The 11,727-nt window shown below is 45.3% G+C and overlaps 2 protein-coding genes across 2 annotated transcripts; one reads left to right on the top strand and one right to left on the bottom strand.

Annotated features, from left to right (window-relative positions):
- Positions 1-1,184: 1,184 nt before the first annotated feature.
- Positions 1,185-5,781, top strand: LOC112899586 (serine carboxypeptidase 1-like). The gene is made up of 13 exons (XM_025968113.1): positions 1,185-1,469; positions 1,539-1,755; positions 2,274-2,396; positions 2,487-2,589; positions 2,679-2,716; positions 2,821-2,922; positions 3,095-3,175; positions 3,258-3,497; positions 3,851-3,916; positions 4,022-4,143; positions 4,718-4,831; positions 5,212-5,257; positions 5,482-5,781. Exons 1-13 carry the CDS (start codon positions 1,324-1,326, stop codon positions 5,563-5,565), a joined length of 1,482 nt encoding a protein of 493 aa, XP_025823898.1. The 5' UTR covers positions 1,185-1,323; the 3' UTR covers positions 5,566-5,781.
- A 149-nt stretch (positions 5,782-5,930) lies between these two features.
- On the bottom strand, positions 5,931-11,477 carry LOC112899585 (FACT complex subunit SPT16). Its single transcript, XM_025968112.1, has 2 exons — positions 11,209-11,477; positions 5,931-9,525 (listed from the first exon to the last, which is right to left on the bottom strand). The coding sequence occupies exon 2, from the start codon at positions 9,491-9,493 to the stop codon at positions 6,329-6,331; it is 3,165 nt and encodes a 1,054-aa protein (XP_025823897.1). The 5' UTR covers positions 9,494-9,525; positions 11,209-11,477; the 3' UTR covers positions 5,931-6,328.
- Between the last annotated feature and the right edge of the window lie 250 nt (positions 11,478-11,727).

Genomic DNA, 11,727 nt, shown 5'->3' with positions numbered 1-11,727 from the left:
ATCACAAGATCATATGTTTTAATTGGAACATGGAGAACCACCTAGGAAAACAGTGCAACCACAATACTATATGGCTGTGTCTTGGCTAATTAATTAGAAACTCTAGCTTGTGATGATCTTACCGAAAAGGCAAAAGGGGAGTGCGTTGATGGGGTATAGCCCGGTCCTCTTGAGGCGTAGATATGTTCCAGATTTAGGCGTCTTCCTCATTAGGGAGGGTTATGACCACTGCGGCCTGAAACTTTAGCGGATTGTCATAAGTTAGGGAATCTTTGTAAAGGCCTCGTAGTGAATCTCTTGCCACTTACCTCGGAAGTGTTTAAGAGGCTAGCTACCTCGGGCAAATCAGGAGACACGAATTGTGGGTAAAGTGTACAACCTCTGCAGAGTGAAAACTGATATATCAGCCGTGCTCACGGTTAAGAGCGGCTTGGACCCTCACATGATTAATTGAACTTGAAGATGAATTAAATCGTGGACCATGGTTATGGTTATGGTTATTGTGGACTATGGTTGTGGTTATACTTATGCTGTATCTCTTCTCTCTCTTTTTAATGTGGATTTTTGGTATGAACTTATAGCTTAGTAATCAGGTGCTAATAAAATTTGACCAACTAAAATTGCTTATCGCAGTAAGCCAGTCAGCTTTTCCTTGATTTTGGCCTCCATGTCATATATTTTCCAACACTTGCTGACTACCAACCATAAGTGTACTCACGCTTGTTATAATTGCTGCTCAGAGGAGAAAGTGATGTGAAGTTTTTTTAAGATGATGCTGAGTTCTAGGTTTGAGCAACCCTCGGTCGATTGCCTGTGAAATTTGGAGTCTTCGTTTTCAGGATAAGTTGTATAACTCTGATAATCTTTATCTTTATAGTGTTTAAATTCTCTTTTCGTGATACTGTTGCTGATTATTCACTGATGAAGTTACTATATGTATGGAACTTGATCCTAACATATATATAGTTATGCATTCGGTTTTATCCTTTAAAAACCGGGTGTGACACAATTATCTACGCACCAATTTAGATGATATCCTGTTTAATTACAGGATAATACCTAATCCCTTGTAGCAACAGATACACGCTGTTCGGCTGATACACGCTGGATACGGCTGCTGTCTCCTCTCTGGCTGCAGCTGCCGATAGGCTGCTGGCTGGCTGCACGATACGGCTGCTGCTGGCTGGCTGCAGGATACGGCTGATACTGTTCACCCGTCGCTCTCGCTTACTGGCTGCCTGCTCTGCCAATCAGACTCCCACCCTGCCGCCGCAGTCTTCTAAGCCGAGGCCACATCGCCACGACCTCGAGCACGTCTCCGCCATGGCCTCCCCATCCCCTCTCCTGCTCGCCCTCGTGGCGGCGGCGCTCCTCCTCCGCACGCCCACCGCAGCCGCCGCGCCCGACGACCACCTCGTCACCGGCCTCCCCGGATTCCACGGCTCCTTCCCCTCCAACCAATACTCCGGGTAACAACAATAATCTTCCTCCCACGCCGCCTTCTGCGATCATCAATTAGTTCGAGCTGCTGGCTGCAGGTATGTGACGGTGGACGAGGCCAGCGAGCGGAGCCTCTTCTACTACCTGGCGCTCTCGGAGCGCGACCCGGCCGCCGACCCCGTCGTGCTCTGGCTCAACGGCGGCCCGGGCTGCTCCAGCTTCGACGGCTTCGTCTACGAGAACGGGCCCTTCAACTTCGAGCCCGGGAGCACCCTGCTGCCCAGGCTGCAGCTCAACCCCTACAGCTGGTCAAAGGTAAAGCTGATCGCTGCTGATGCAGCTCCTTCGCTTCGACTTCTCGAGATTTCTTCATCCTACCATTACAGGCTTACAGTTACAGCCCGATGTCACTATCTCTCCCTAGGAGTAGGTGCCCTTTTGTCCTGAGTAGGTGCATAGAAAAAACATTATACAATTTATAAACGAAGTAATTATTGTGGTTTGTTGGATCCTTCGTCCTAAAGACCTAAATCATATCTGAATACTAATTAAAAAAACGGACCACTAATACTCTTGTTTTGCTTGCACTTGCACATTTCTGCAACTCTTGCTACACCACCTGTTTAAAGGGTACTTGGTTTATATACCTTTTGGCAAAAGTATGGATTCAAGACGTTCACAGTTACCATTCAGAAAGTTACTATAATATCATGAAGTGCGTCCAGTGTGTTTGGCAGTTCATTTTGTGCTCAATCTGTAGTCCTTCTCTCCGCCTGTTTACTGGCCCTGTCAATTTGCCAATCCAAGTGATTTCAGATTTCTAATTTGTATAGGTATCAAACATCATGTACCTGGACTCTCCTGCTGGCGTCGGGATGTCGTACTCGTTGAACAAATCGGATTATACGACAGGTGACCTGAAAACTGCAGCTGATGCGCACACATTCCTTCTGAAGGTGCTCTGCTTCACTACCTCTAGTTGTTGCTTTGCCTTCTATCAGGTGCTTTGTGTGTGGAACTTGATGCGGATTAACGTGCTGCTGCAGTGGTTCGAATTGTACCCAGAGTTTCAGTCGAACCCGTTCTACATTTCCGGGGAGTCATACGCGGGGGTTTATATTCCCACGCTTGCTGATGAAGTTGTCAGAGGTTGCCACTGACTCCCTAAGATACAAATCACTGAGCACATGACTAAGATCATCAAAAGTTTTACCTCTCCTATGTTTATGTGCTGACAGGGATAGAAAAAGGTGTGGAACCAAGAATCAATTTCAAGGTTATTCCTTTCCTTCAGTCTCATTGCATTGTTATTCCATTGCACACCTGTATGCGGCAAATTTATGTATGAGTTACAAACAGAAGTTTGCTACATCTATTCAGGGCTATCTGATTGGCAATGCATTCACTGATGTCGACTATGACTTCAATTCCTTCGTTCCTTTTGCGCATGGGATGGGGCTTATCTCAACTGACATGTTCGAGGTCTGTGATTCAGCTCTTAAGTCTAGTTTCGTTGAAAGCACTACTGCTTAGAGAAGAATCTGTCACTCTGAATCATCTTGGTGATAGATGATCGCAGTTGCAGATGTAGGTATCGACACCAAAGATAGTTTTCGTTTCTGACCACATAGCAAACTAAAAATGATCTTTTCAGGATGTCAAAGCCAGTTGCCACGGTACGTTCTTTGGCGACGTAGACAACCTGTGCCAAGAGAAGATAGAAAGAGTTCATTGGGTAATATGCAGGGCATACAGATCGACCACATATGTGCAATCTTGTGGGTTCTGTAGTAAGGCTCCATTTCTGGCGTCTGCAGGAACTGAAAGACCTGAACAAGTACAACATCCTTGCACCCTGCTACCATCATCCTGAAATCCAAGAGGTAGAGTTCGCCAACAGCAGCTTGCCGTTGAGCTTTAGGAGGCTCGGAGAGACCGATAGGTCATTTCCAGTGAGGAAGCGTATGGCAGGGCGTTCATGGCCCCTCCGTCTTGCTCTGAGGGGTGGACGAGTTCCAATGTGGCCAGGGCTTGGTGGTAGATCACTTCCCTGTACGGTATGAAATTTAGGATGATGTCCTGCTTAACCGATCTTGCAACTTTTACATTTTTCCTCCTCCATAAAGTAAAGCTTTCAATTAGTGGTCCAGATCATTTCAAAAAATAACAAAAAAAATATTGAGCTTTCTTTTCTGTTTCACTTGGTGCTAATTTTGAGGACTTGTTCAATTGTCAATGTGATCACAATATTTTTCAGATTATAACTATCTTAGTTGCTAATTTCATTAATATGGTAGTCAGTATGGTTGGTTGTGTTTGTCATTAATTGAACAGAACAATGGTACTTACTTGATCTTTGGACAGCTCTTTTTGGCCCTTCTTTTTGTTTGACATTTGCTTGTACTTGCAGAGTGATGAACTTGCTACTACATGGCTAGATGATGAAGGTGTCAGAGCTGCAATTCATGCCAAATCGGTATGATGATGTGTAAGGAATCAAAAGTTATATTTGAAGTAACCCTAAAATTTAGAACTAACCTGCTCTTCCTTGGGAATTGCGTCAACAACCATGACACATCAGAAAAGCTTAATAGGGTCATGGGAACTTTATACAGCAAGAATAGACTACACTCATAATACAGGAACAATGGTGAGCTATCATAAAAAGTTTACAGCCCTTGGATACCGCGTGCTAATTTACAGGTACAGAAAAAACCAGTTAATTCATCTTTTGGGGATGTTAAGTATGAGTAATTAAATATTCAAATAAAGTGCAAACAAACTAGGGGCTACAATAGAATAGTTTTGGTTGGTTCTTGGAAGCATATTCTCTGGTTAGGAAATGAGCATAAGCCAATGTACCAAGCAAAGGAGATTTCATATTTTATTTGAACTGGCAATCAGAGGAGCATAAATCTCATGTCTTATTTGTTGAATTTCTGTTTTCAACTCAAAGCAAAGGATGTGAATGTAAAAAGTATGAAAAGAATATATATTGTTGAATGCTTGATACTACTAAATTTCACTGTAATATTTCGCAGCAGTAATGCTACTAGCCTACTACTAAGGATACTTGGTCTAGTAAAGGCATTCCTTCAGCACCTAAGATATGGTCCTATATGAAAGGGCATTTTTAGATGAAGCTTCTAATCTAACATATTATAGGCTAATTGCGAAGGCTGAAGCATACGCCTTAGAGAAAATGGCAGATGATATAGTAGAAACATGTCTAATAACTTACAAGACTATCTCACAATGTTTGGCCGTTACATTGCAGTGGAGACCATGATCTATGCATTCCTTTCCCTGGAACTGAAGCATGGGTGCGGTCAATAGGCTACCAAGTTGTCGATAGATGGCGGCCATGGTACTTTGGTGATCAAGTGGCTGGGTACAGTTTTCTCGGTCCTTCCCCTTCACCTTTTTGCCTTGGAATAAAAAGATCTCACAGTACATGAATGATCACTCATTTAAAAGTTCTGCACTAACATGGCCCTTTAGAGCAATCAATCAATGAAACCTTAGTGACCATGAGAGTTCAGGAAGAATTTGTTCAATTTAGTTAGTGATTAATAATAATACTTGGGTGCCAGTTAAAGTTCCTCCAAAACTGGTTCTGCAATGAAAAAAAAATGGTTCTGCCTTTGAGTAGAAACAACGATGGAATTGAAATGAATGTGTCTGGTAGGACTCAAATTTGATTTGCTTCATCTTTTGGAGGAAACAGTATGTCCCAAAACTTTGATACTAAGTTAATTTGTACCATTGCAGATATACGCAAGGCTATGATCGCAATCTCACCTTCCTCACAATAAAGGTACAGTTCCTTCACCTCTACTTGCACCTGAAAATACATCTTGCATGTGAGACTAGTGTTTCCTCACGTTCACATTTCAACTAGATGGTTCAGTATTGAATCTCCTTACCTGAATGAGGATGTCAACATAACATTGATCAGTTGCGCTGCCATCGGCTGAACTCGGTGAATTCCCTCTTGCAAACATGTTTGAATCTTATAACGTGGCCGTGCCAACATTTCAGGGAGCCGGGCACGCTGTCCCTGAGTACAAGCCCAAGGAGTCGCTCGCGTTCTACAGTCGCTGGCTGGCAGGAGAGAAGTTCTGAAGTGATCTGATCGGAGTTGCAGCAGAAAACTTGCAGGCCGCCTTTTGCGCTCTCGAAAAGTTGCGGTCAGATCCAGATGCATGCCTTGTTGATGCAGTCGGTACAAAATGTAAGTGAATTCAAAAGATTTTGTTTGGATGGGTAACGATTTAGATATGTCCCTATGTGGGAGATGATATATCCAATCAAGCTTCATGCAAATTGGGAAAACTCAAATGCTTGCTCCTTCGAATTGTGAAGTATCAAAAATTCTTCAAATAGTGAAATTGTTTGAAAATGCAAGCCAAGCTGAAAAACATTGCACCGATGCACATAGAAACAAGATGAGACCCAAAAACAAAGTGCAGGGGAAATTCAAATGCTGCTGCATCCGAGAAAGAGAACTCCATTAGACCAGCACTGCCATGTAGGGTTATAATGTACCAAAAAGGTTGAACTGCAAGCACAAATAAATATTATACAACCTGGAGGTCCACCTACTACCAGGAAAATGTTACATCAATGAGGATATTACACCAATCAATCAACCCAGGATCTCCTTTCCCCAATGACGCAAGTTCAATGTTCATCTCATCCACTATGATCAAGTTCACCGGAATTCAGCTGTCACTTTTCACCTAAATGGACTAAGCTACTGCAGAGGCAGAAAGTAGTAACAAGGTAATCTAGTAGAGATAACAAACGACACTCCTACAGACATGCCTCCTCAAGTGAGGGAGGTTCAGGAAGCAACCACGCCACCATAGCAGCCAGCAGGTACAGTTCACCTGAACTTTGGCTTCTTGGAGGGCGGAGCTCCCTTGAAGCCGCTGCGCTCAGGCGCGCGCGACTTGCCAAAGGTCTTCGCCTTGCGGCGCCTCCGCTCCTCCTCGCTGTCCGACTCAGCACCATGCTCCCGATCCGCGTTACTTGCCTCGCGCTCCAGCTCCTCCCACGTCTTACCCTTCTCCTCCTCCGAGTCCTCGTCGGACTCCTCATCAGCATCATCAGATTCCACCAGGGACTCACTGTCAGAGTCATCATCTTCTGACTCGGACTCAGGCTCAGCGTCAGAAGGCTCATAGCCCTGGTCCGACTCCTCTGTCTCCTCAGTCTCAGAGTCGCTCGCCTCCATGTTCAGGAACTCCCAGCCACCGTCATCAATGAACTTCTGAGGATCATCAATGATAGTTTTCAGGATTGGACGCCAGTTCAGATTCAGCCTGCTCTCGTAGTACTTGAGGTCAGTTGTATCCAGCCACTCCTTTATCGCGTCGAGTGATGTTGAAGGGATGGAATCTATGCGGAGAACATCCTTCTTGAAGTCCTTGAACACGATAGCCATGTCAAAGTTCTTTGTTCCAAAGCCCACCCTCTCCAGGTTAACAATCTCTATCTCGCTCAGGCTCACCACAAGGAAGGGGGTCTCAATCAGCTCAACCAAACAAGTAGAAGTTGGAATTATGAAAGCAGAAGCCTTGTAAGGGACCCCATGAAACCCAAGCTCTCTCAAAGGGACATCAAACTCCAGATCGAGCCCTTTGAACTGTGGCTGTGACCAGTGGTCATTAACCTTGTTCACAAAGTTCTGGAAATCCATGTTTATTCTGTTCTTCCTGTCCCTCTCACGCTGCTCTTCCTCAATCTCATCAGGATCGAGTGCAGATCTCCTACTGCCACCAAGAGTTTGTACAACATCCATCACTTCAACATAAAACTGGACATCCTTTGTCTTCTTGTTTCCAACCATGATATGGTTGTGCAAATGGAAATGAAGCAGAGTAATCATTTCTTTCTCTGCAGGCTGGAAAAAGGCATGCTTTATATTCCCGTACATGATGTCCACACGCTCATCAGCCCTTGAAGTAGAATATCTGAAACCATTGAAATGAGCCTCAAGATTTCCTGTGAGCTTCCTCCCGCGGCCACCAAAAGCAGGTCGGATCCACACATCAGAAAGTCTCATCATCTTCATTCTGTTGTTTCCCATCTGAAGCTTCTCCTGAGTAACAAGGGTTGCCCTTTCAGCTCTCTCTGACTCCCTTGAAGCAACTTGCCTCCTCAACGTTTTGATCTGCTGAACAACTTCACTGCTATGCCGTGGGTCTTTTGAGCGGAATGTAATTTCTTTCAGGTAGATAGCACCTTGAGAATTCAGCTTGCTATCATTTGAGAATGGCATGCCAGGCACATTGAAGAAGATGCGGATAGTACAGGTACGGTTGTCCTGGTGGCTTGTCACACTCTTCACAGTAGAAACATGGAAAGGCACCATGCTGCCATAAATAGGTAAGAGAACAGCTTCGTTCTTCTGATCTACCTGTATCACCAACTCTCTTGCAAAAGGTACATCATTAACATTCTTGTATGCAACAAGCTCATTCGACGCTCTCGCAGGACCACGTCCTTCACCAGAACCAGAACCACCCCCAGCAAGCCTTCTAGCAGTCTCTTCATTCTTTTGACGAGCAAGTTCAGCCTGGTGCTGTCTCCTGAGCTCTTCCTTGGACATCTCCTGGTTGTCCGACCTGAGAGTTGCCTTGGTTGGCACGACATCCACGGGCTTCGACTCCACTTTCGCTGCAGGAGCATCTTCCTCATCTTCATTGAATGAATAGGCAACATCCTTAACAGCCTTGGAGCATGGTGCCGTCAAGATCTCATTTCCTTTTTCAGTGACATAAACAGTATCAGCTAACAACAGCGAAAACTGCTTCGTCTTCTCACTGGTGGTTTCTGCCTGGAGATTATGCAAACCAAGAGAAACATTAAAAATCATTCCCTGTTTTACCCGACGATCATTCTTGGCATTCAGATTTAAGCCAGATTCTCGGAACTCAAGGCCTATTCCAGTTCCAGCTGACTTTGTTAAATGGGGAAGTAGTTCAGGAGCGTCTCTCTCAATCACTGCCACTGCAGCTTGATAAACCGCACTCATCTGATTGCCTGGTTTCAATGTTTGTACAGCAGCATCATGAGCTTTCAGAAGGGTCTCATATGCTTTACTCTGCGTAGGGGTAGCATCTATCAGATATGTCCGGGCAACATTTGAACAATAGCTCGAGTATTTGGACCCAATTGCACAGATGATAACACTTGCAGAATCATAATAGAGATACTCATCATTGCTAGAGGCACCAGGCTTGAGATCAAACTTCCCCCCACTTTGAAAGACTGGTGGGTAGCAAATATCAACATTTTCAGGCTTCAACTTCACCTTTACCTTGAGGGGGTCAAGAATAGCCTTTTCTGTGTCATCCATCAATGTGGAGTGTGAGACTTTCTTCTCCTCATCAATAACCTTCTCCAACTTTGGAACCACAAAATTTCTCAGTACAGATGTAGTTAAGTAAGCAGCCTTCTTCACACAAGTGATCTCTGTGGTGTCCTTCACAGAGAAAAGCTCAGAGAAGCCATTTGTCACATCTGTAAGTTGTATAGATGACCCAGATAACTTGTCTGCCCATGTTTCAAGAAGCTTACCCTCAGGTGCCTCTTTTGAGATGTGCCCAATAATTGGATTGCCTGATTTCGACTGATTGCGAACAGTCTGCAGTATGTCATCCATCAAGTCAGCACCATCTCCATTCTTAGCTTTTACATGCAAGACAATGTCAGCACCAACAGCCTCACTTGCAGCCTTCTTGAGGGTCCCAATCAGATTTGCTTTCTTCTGACTACACAAGACATGTATTTGCTTGTGCATGAAGACAATTATCGTTTCTGGAAATTCATATCCAAGTAACCAAATATCCAGAGCAGAGGATTTCAAATAACGAAGATCCTCAGAAGGAGGTGGGGTAGCAATTGCAATAGCATCAGAAGAACCCCAAAGATCAGACTTGTGTTCCTTCCAATGGTCATAGAACACCTTCAGCCGCTTACTGAAGTTATCTAGATTGATTGTATAGGTTCCAGAACCCCCTTTAGCATTACCATTATCAGCCATCTTTTTCAAGAAGCTAGCATTAACCTAGGCAACTGCAGAAAGAAAATTGACCAAGTTAATCAAATGCAATCACCCATCATTTGAAGATTACATGCTTATCCTAACAGCAGGTAATGTTATGAAAGTATGAGCATGTCAAAAGATATTGTAAAACAAAGACAAAACTGTACAGGCAAAAACGATGGAGCAAGATTGTTAAAACTGTTAGTTTTTTTCTGAAACACACAGGAGAGCTGTGCATCAATATATTAAGAAGAAATTGTGAAACTAACAGTGGTTATCATAATGGTTTTATTCCTCTAAGAGAAAGTCTTGCAAGAAGCATCAACAATTATGGATCAGCTATTGTTATAGCAAGCAATCATTATCCCAATAACACCAAAATAACACTGTAAAAAGACATTCTTTTTAACATTAAACAAAAAAATAACTAGTCCAAACTTGCATCTCAATAGCATATCAACTGCCACGGATCAATCTAGATAGGGGAATCAGGATCCAAATCCTTAGGAACTTACTTCGTCCAAACGGACCCTAAGTGGATTATGAAACATGAATCAGTATCCATATGACTGGTAACTAATGGAATGCAGAACTCGGATCATTGTTTCGATAAATATCAAAAGACATTGTTGAAGCGGTGTGCCTCAATAAGACATGGTGGTACAAAAAAATGTTTAATGATGGAATTATGTAACATAGTGTTTTGCGACATTCATGAACTAATAATCATGTCAAAGAGAACAGCGCCACATGTATTTTTCTTTTATAATGACAACACTTGGAGATTATATTACCCACATAACATGTTATGGGCATGTATCAAAAGCATATTTACTAATCATGCTGCATCTGAGATATTTAAAATATAAGTCGAATCAGTACTTCGAGTGTCATAACAACATTCCTAAAAAAAGGGTGTATTTAATAAAGTAACGGCATACAAACAACACCTGAAACGTGTCCTGCAATTTCCTTAAAAAGATCCCCCATTTATGTCATGGCACTATTAACCTTTAAATGAACCAAACGTGTTACAGATTTCCAAGGTAACCGCTACTTATAACACTGCAAACCTTAGAAACTCAAAAGGGGATTGCACACGTGGGCGTCGCCGCGTGGGTGTGGGCGTGGCCGTTAGCTGGAACTGTGGAAACACTTTCAGTTTCTTTGCAACGACTTCTGCCACACGAGACGGATGCGGCTTCCGAATCTGGCGCACGCACCCCTGAGGAATCCTGGATCTAGCACGCACACCTCTGCACCAGATAGCCACGCTCCACCCTGGAGAAATGCCTCCAGCTCCAGAATCTCGATCTATGCCATGCCCATGAACACTAGGGGACGATCACCATCTACAAGACCAAGGGAGAAGAGCAATCTTCCCAATCGACATCACCATCCAGGACCACGGTAGCTCAAACACACGGCCCTAAGCCTCAGCTCCGGCCTAGGGTTCCTTCAACGAACCCTACGGTCGGTGTGACCAAGACCGTCCCGATGCCATGGGGAGAGGCCTTCGGCCGAAACGGACCCGAACCCCGCAAGGACATCGCATTTCGGACGCAACAGCTCCCCCGCAACGCGGGGCGCGAATCCGCCACGGTACCGAGGCGGATTGGGGCGCCCGTCCGCGGGATCACGGCACCGGAAACACCCCACCGGAGCGGAATCGAGCGGGGCGGAAGAGCAAGCGAAGGCTAGGGTTTCCTTACCCGACGGCGCGAGGAGGTGCGAGAGGCGCCGCGACGCGCGCTCCCGGCAGTAGGGGTAGGGCGCACCAAGGCTGGAGAGGCGGGGCGCGCTCGGCGCGGGGGGCGGCGGAGCTCGCCGGTGGAGACAGGCTCCGGGGGCAGGACGGAGGGGCGCGCCGGCTCGTCGGGGGTGGCCGCCGCCAGCGGGAAGAGGGGGGATGGATTTTTGGTTAGGGCTTGGGAGTGACGGCGACTGGGTGCGGGTGGGGGTCTGGGGGAGGAGTGTTATGGTGTGGGGAACGGGAGGGGGGAAGGGATGGGCTGATGGCCGCACCCCGCGCATCCACCGTTCATCCGGTCCAGCGGCGTGCGTTGGCGCACCACGCGCCCGCGCCCCCGGCGCGAAGGTTCTATTCTTCTGTATCGTCCTCCGGCTGCCAAATCCCACGCGGGAGAAATGCAAGCACTCAAGCAGAAGGGAGAAGAGATCTATCTAGAATTAATGCAATTTCTTTTCATAGGAAAAATATTTTAGACCAA

Source organism: Panicum hallii, chromosome 7, assembly GCF_002211085.1.
Source record: "Panicum hallii strain FIL2 chromosome 7, PHallii_v3.1, whole genome shotgun sequence".
Classification (NCBI taxonomy): domain Eukaryota; kingdom Viridiplantae; phylum Streptophyta; class Magnoliopsida; order Poales; family Poaceae; genus Panicum; species Panicum hallii.
The sequence above is the reverse complement of the archived record's forward strand: the minus strand, read 5'-3'. Positions and strand labels throughout refer to the sequence as shown.